Source organism: Nematolebias whitei, chromosome 9 (genome assembly GCF_014905685.2).
Source record: "Nematolebias whitei isolate Nwh7 chromosome 9, NemWhi1, whole genome shotgun sequence".
NCBI lineage: Eukaryota > Metazoa > Chordata > Actinopteri > Cyprinodontiformes > Rivulidae > Nematolebias > Nematolebias whitei.
In genome coordinates, this window is record NC_056506.1 from 52521678 (window position 1) to 52528598 (window position 6921).

Consider the following 6921-nt stretch of genomic DNA (forward strand, 5'->3'; position numbering starts at 1 on the left):
ATATATTTGGGGTGGGGGTGAGTGAAGGAAGCTGTCAAACAAAAAGGACCAACTTTAAACAGTGGACACCAGTTTAGGTTTCTAGTTAACCCTATCCACAACCTGCAATGCATCTTGGATTCTTCTTCCCTTCTTCCCTAATGATTTTACATCCACTTCAAAACATATGACTGGAACTCTTCTCACATTGGACCAGCTGGTCAACACCTAACCAAAATCATCTACAGAAAGGATGTGTGGATCAGTGATTTATTCAACTCTAGCCACACTTTCAATATCACTGTCTCAACAAGAACGTAAAAACCTGCAACTCACAACCAAGTCTAAGGGATAAAATATCTGTCAGGAACAAAAAAGAGATCCAGTTGTCTTCTGTTAAAATTTTAGGGTGGTCCTGTTCTGGATCAGTCTACTTGAACACTCTGTAGGTCTCCTAACATCCTCTGCCCACACCAAACTGTTTCATTTCTCATTCAAATGTATTTTCAACCCATAGAAACTCATAGATCTAAGGCATCTGTTAAAGTTTATGTCAGGTGGGGAGTTGGTGGTGTGTGTGTGTGTGTGTGTGTGTGTGTGTGTGTGTGTGTGTGTGGGGGGGTGTCAAACCTATCATCATGAGAACCATGATCCCATAACCCTTGTATTTGTCCTGATGGTTCTTAATGCCATGTCTCTTTGCTCTGTAGTCTTATTTGTATTTACTTAATACTCATTTTGACTTTTGTTCCATGCTCCCTGAAGGACACATCTGGACCGCCGTTTTTTGCAGATTTTGATAAAATGGTGAGTTAGGTTATGATATTTATTCTAACACACAAACATTAAAGTTAACATAATTATTTATCCCTGTTCAACTTTGTTTTTTATGTTTAACAATTTTAAATAAAATAAAACTACCTGATTTAAGACTAAACCAGGATTTAATTATGATTTTGTAACATTAGGGTGGGAGTGTGATGGCGTGAAGATGGTAAATGGACTGCACTTATAAAGCTCCTTTCTATCTCTTCAAAATACTCAAAGCCCTTTACAACACAACCTGTGCCCTCATTTACCCATTCATACAGCTCTCTACTAGATCTCTACAAACAATCAGTGCTTTATCACATTCATACACTGATGGGACACACATCAGAGGCAATGAGGGGTTCAGTGTCTTACCCAGGGACACTTTGGCATGTGACTGTTTGTGGAATTGAACACCAAACTCTTGCATTGGAGGACAACTGCTCTAACCACTCAGCCACAGCTGCCCCTGTGAGGGTGAGGGGAGTCAGCAGTTCAGAGTGGAAGTCAGTTGTATCTGGTTTACAGATGAACCAGGATTTACTCAGATGCATATGTTGATATCCGGATGATTTATCCGGAGGTAAAACAGCTGACTTTATTGAACTGATTCCTATTCTTCTTGAGATTCACCCATCTGTTTATACTGTAATCATTCATACTGGTATGAATGATGTAATGTCCAGACAGTCCCAAAAACTCCAATATGAGCTTGAATCATTGGCCACTACAGTAGAGAGTCTGGGGAAACAGTGTATTTTGTCCGGTCCCATTCCCTCCATGACTAGAAGCTCTGAATGTTTCAGTCGTCTTTTCAGTTTACACTTGTGGTTGAAGAGCTTTTCTGATGCTACTGGAATGGGTTTCATTCCACATTTTGACTCCCTTTGGACTAGATGAGATCTTTTTAGACAGGATGGTCTGCATCCTAACAGAATGGGAACAGAGATCTTGATGCATAATTTCATCCATTTTATTGCATTTGGTCTTAATTGATGTTTTTCACAGTATGACCCTGCTCAGTTTTATGCTCCGTGTTCTAGCCCTGTTTCATATATGGGGGTCCTGCTGCACTTGCGCCAATTTTTTCCTTATGTTCCAACATTCCAGTCAGAGTTACTGAAAGAAAGTGTTTATGCTGTGTTTGCTCTGACCATCATATGAGTTACAGATGTTGTAGAACCTTCAGGAGGGCATCGTCTGCTTTAATTACTGTAAATCCTGTTCTTGCTTCCTATCATAGTAGCCCACTGATAAATGCTGGTTTATGGAATGTCAGGTCTATTTCCAATAAGTCTTTTTTAGTTAATGATTTTATTTCCTCTTATGATCTTGATTTGATGTTTTTAATGGAGACCTGGGCTGATATTGATGCCCCTCTAATTGAGGCCTGTCCTCCTGGATTTTCTTTCCTTAATTCTCCCAGACTATCTGGTCGTGGTGGAGAGGTTGCAGTTATTCTTAAAAATTGCAACAAATGTACACCTATAACTATGGGCAATTTTAATACTTTTGAACTTTGAACATTTTATGCCTGCAAATGCTCTGTTCTTATTGGTTTATTATATCGCCCCCCTGGCCCTAAAGGTGAATTCTTAACTGAACGTGGCAATCTTCTCTCTATCGCTACTGTTAACTATGAGAAAGTAATTCTACTTGGTGATTTCAACATTCATATTGATGATCATAATGATAGATTTGCATACGAGTTCCTTGATCTTATTCATACCTTTGACTGTACTCAGCATGTCTCTGGTCCAACACATGAACATGGTCATACTCTTGATTTAATTATTATTTCAGGTCTCAGCATAGTCAATCTCTCCATTATTAATACACATATCTCTGACCATGATGCTATTTTATTTAGCTTTCCTTTAGCTGTTGAGACCTCAAACAACCAAGCCCCATGTCGGTTTAGACCTATCACATCTCAGACTGTGGAATAATTTTATGAAATCTTATCAAGGTTATCCTCAGCTTCAACAGTCAAATTCATCTCTCTCTACAGATGATCTGGCAACAGAATTCTTAAGCAGATGTGCAGCATCACTGGACATTGTGGCCCCTTTTAAGATGTCTAAATCCCACTCTGCTTTGTCCAAACTAGCACCTTGGATAAATGATCGCGTTCGATCCATCAGGTGGGCATGTAGATGTGCTGAGCGGAAATACAAATCTCACCATTTGAGCTGCGACTTTTTTACTATGAAAAATCTTTTGAAAGATTATAACAGAGTGGTTAAAGAAGAAAGATCTAAATATTTCTCAGCCATCATTGCTTCAAATTTGTATAATCCAAAACTTTTATTCAACACTATAAGCTCTTCTTTTTTAGATGTTTAACCAACAACATTTTTTAAAGATATTTGTCACTTTTTAATTCCTGATATTCTAACAGTTTTTAACAAATAGTTATCTACAGGGGTAGTTCCCAAAATGTTTAAAACTGCTGCTGTTGAACCATTATTGAAGAAACCCAACCTGGATTGTAACGATCTTAACAACTTTAGGCCGATCTCTAAATTACCCTTTACTGTGAAAATTTTAGAGAAAGTGGCGTACTCTCAGATCTTAACTTAAACAAAAACTCACTTTTTGAAAAGTTTCAGTCTGGTTTTCGTCAGTAACACAGTACAGAAACTGCATTATTAAAAGTTGTGAATGATATTAGGATGAACTCAGATGCTGGCTGTTGTACTGTCTTAGTGCTCCTCGATGTTTCTGCTGCGTTTGATACAGTTGATCATAATGTTCTACTGAGCCGACTAAATTATTGGCTAGATGTTAGAGACATTGATTTGAGGTGGTTCAAATCTTATCTTCATGACATAACTTTTTCGGTAATTTCTGGCAATAATTCCTCCAATTCAGCTTCTCTCACCTGTGGTGTCCCCCAAGGGTCTATTCTTGGGCCACTATTATTTTCTACTTATATGCTACCACTTGGTCAGGTTATTCATAAATTCATTGTTTCTTTTCATTTTTATGCACACGATTCCCAGATTTATTTGGCTATTAATCTATTAGACCTCTCCACACTCAATAAACTTTGTTTCTGCCTTACAGACATCAAAACCTGGATGTCTGATCATTTTCTTTCACTCAACAACGATAAAACTAAGGTGATGGTTTTTGGCCCCAAGGCCAAAAGGGATTTATTAGTTCAGTCCCTTTCTGTTCCTAGTTTTAACTGCACTCGTGAAACCAGAAATTTGGGGGTAACCTTTGATTCTGATCTTGGTTTTTCTAAACATTTTAAGAACATAACTAAAACAGCATTTTTTCAAATTAAGAATATTGCCAAAATCAGAGCATTTATCTCTTTAACTGATGCAGAAATGCCTTTGTCTCTCGTCATCTTGATTATTGTAACTGTTTATTTTCTGGTCTGCCCCAAAGTTCTCTTAATTGCTTTCAACTAGTACAAAACACTGCAGCTAGAGTTCTCACAAGATCCCATAAATATCAGCACATCACTCAAGTTCTGTCCTCATTGCATTGGCTCCCTGTGGTTTTTAGAATTAACTTTGAAATTTTGTTTTTTTAAATCCCTGAATGGTCTTGTGCCATCATATCTATCTGAGCTTCTTACCCCCTACATCCCTTCTTGCAATCTCAGATCCTTAAATCTGTTCTTACTTTCCACTCCCAGAACTCGACTGGTGACAAAAGGAGGTTTTATGGTCAGGGCTTCTGATTTGTGGAATGCTCTTCCTTTAATTAATAGACAGGCCTGTTCATTGTCTTCTTTTAAATCATTAGTTAAAACCTATTTGTTTAATAAGGCTTTTAATATCTGAATTTCTTTCTTTTTTATGTTATTTTAGTTGATTTGGTATACTTTTGTGTTTCTGATGTCATTTATGATGTTTTAATTGATTAATGTGAAGCACTTTGTAACATTTGTTTGAAAGGTGCTCTACAAATAAAGTATTATTATTATTATTATTATTATTATTATTATTATTGTTATGAGTTAAATCTCAGAGAAACTTAATTTTATTTTATTTTTTTTTAATCGAAAGAGCAAAGGTAAAAGTGAGTTGACTGAAACTCCTGAAGCATCAGAGACACAATCGGCCGAGAAACGAGAAGAACCTTCAATGCTGCCTGCCGCAGCAGAGGAGTCTAAGAGTTGTCTTGTTCCTGCTGGAGGCGATCGACCAGCGGACGACCAAGCTTCTCAGGATGCTGAAGAACATGAAGCTCCTTTTGATGACGAAGAGGAGAAACCAAAGTCTTCAGATAACCTGAAAGAGAAGCTAGATGTGAGTACTCTGATTATCTTTATTATTTTCTCAGAACAATAAATCTGATGTGTTTGAAACAAACCATAACTGAATGTAACCTAAATAAATTTCTGTAAATGATCCTAACTGAAAAATAACTGGCATTAACTGTCTGTACCACATTCCCTATTTTCCTGGACAGTGGACCCCAAGTCCTTGAAGTCCTGCACCTTTGTGACCTCTGCTCCTTGTAGCCTCACTGTTCCACCTCCTCCCTCTCATTCACACACATGTACTCTATCTTACTACGGCTGACTTTCATTCCTCTTCTTTCAAGTGCATACCTCCACCTCTCCAAGTTCTCTTCTACCTATTCCCTGTTCTCACCATAGATCACAATATCATCTGCAAACATCATAGTCCATGGGGATTCCTGCCTGACTTTTTTTTTTCATTCAACATTTATTTATACAGGCTAGTCTCATTGAGCCATGAGGACTCATTTACAAGAGGGACCTGCTCCAGACAGAACATATAAAGTTCAAACAACCATAACGATTAAAGCTGCAAGCAGCATTGAAGGCCCTCGCAGCAAAGTCCCGCTCCAGCCTTACGGCGACCACGGGAGCTCAAGCAATGACTCCCAGTCGCCATCGTGAATGCTCTCATGCGATTCTCACATGCGTCCACCAGGGTGCGCATAAACAGAATCTTTGCAATCACCTTCCGCCCATATCAGTATGAGTCTGGCTGCAAACCTTACGAGTTTGGCTAAAATCTGACCTTCCAGACGGGAGTTATTGTCACTTCCTGTTTTGTCGCGAATGTAAAGGACTTCCTTTAGGCTTTTCAACATGTCATATGTGGTAATCAACAGCTAGCGAATACGGTTTCAACATCTTACACAGTGCCAAGCTAGAAGAGTCATCCAATAATCAGTTTCTTCTCTGAGTGGGCTAGGCTTAAGTCAAGTCATGAACCAACAATGTTAATGTGTCTGTGTTTAAGTGTGCACTGATGAAGCACAAAAAATTCTGGTCTAGATCAGATGATGTATCTCTGAGATATAACTGTTAGAATAATCTAGGGGGCGCACTGGAGTGAAATGTTAAACAACAAACCATGCACATAAAATATGGTACAGATCGGATGATGTATCACTGACATTTAACTGTTGGATGAATCTAGGGGGCGCAATTGAGTCATATGTTAAACTACAATATCAATGTTGCTACAAGTGTTCATTGATTACATACAATAAATGTGGCGTATATCGGAAGATGTATCACTGAGATATAACTGTTGGAATAATCTAGGGGCGCACTGGAGTCAAATGTTAAATAACATTAAAAATGTGTGTACAAGTGCTCACTGATTATGTTCAAAAAAATCTGGTGCAGATCAGATGATGTATCACTGAGATATAACTTTTGGAATAATCTAGGGGGCACACTGGAGTCAAATGTTAAAGAACATTAAAAATGTGTGTACAAGTGCTCACTGATTATGCACCAAAAATCTGGTGCACTGAGATATAACTTTTGAAATAATGTAGGGGGCACAATGGAGTCAAATGTTAAAGAACAATACCAATGTGTATAGAAGTGCTCACGATCATGCACAATAAATCTGGTACTGTATATATTGGATATTTCACTGAGATAAAACTGTTGGAATAATCTAGGGGGCGCACTGGAGTCAAAAGTTAAACAACAATACCAATGTGTCTAGAAGTGCTCACTAATGACGCACCAAAAATCTGGTACAGATTGGATGATGTGTCACTTATGCCCCTTTTCCATTAGTACCGGTACGGGCCGACTGGACCCTACTTGGCCCGGTTCTGAGGCTTTTCCATTAGTACCGGTACTTAGCACCTGTTACTATTTTCAGTACCCTT

At 38.3% G+C, this 6921-nt stretch overlaps 1 protein-coding gene across 1 annotated transcript in view; it reads left to right on the top strand.

Moving 5' to 3' along the window:
• Window positions 1–5060, top strand: part of amph (amphiphysin) — a gene marked incomplete at its 3' end in the record, with an annotated part of 130644 nt that extends 125584 nt beyond the window's left edge. The window contains 2 exon segments of the mRNA XM_037682489.1: window positions 745–786; window positions 4818–5060. Of these exon segments, the coding sequence (XP_037538417.1) occupies window positions 745–786; window positions 4818–5060 (285 nt within the window).
• Between the last annotated feature and the right edge of the window lie 1861 nt (window positions 5061–6921).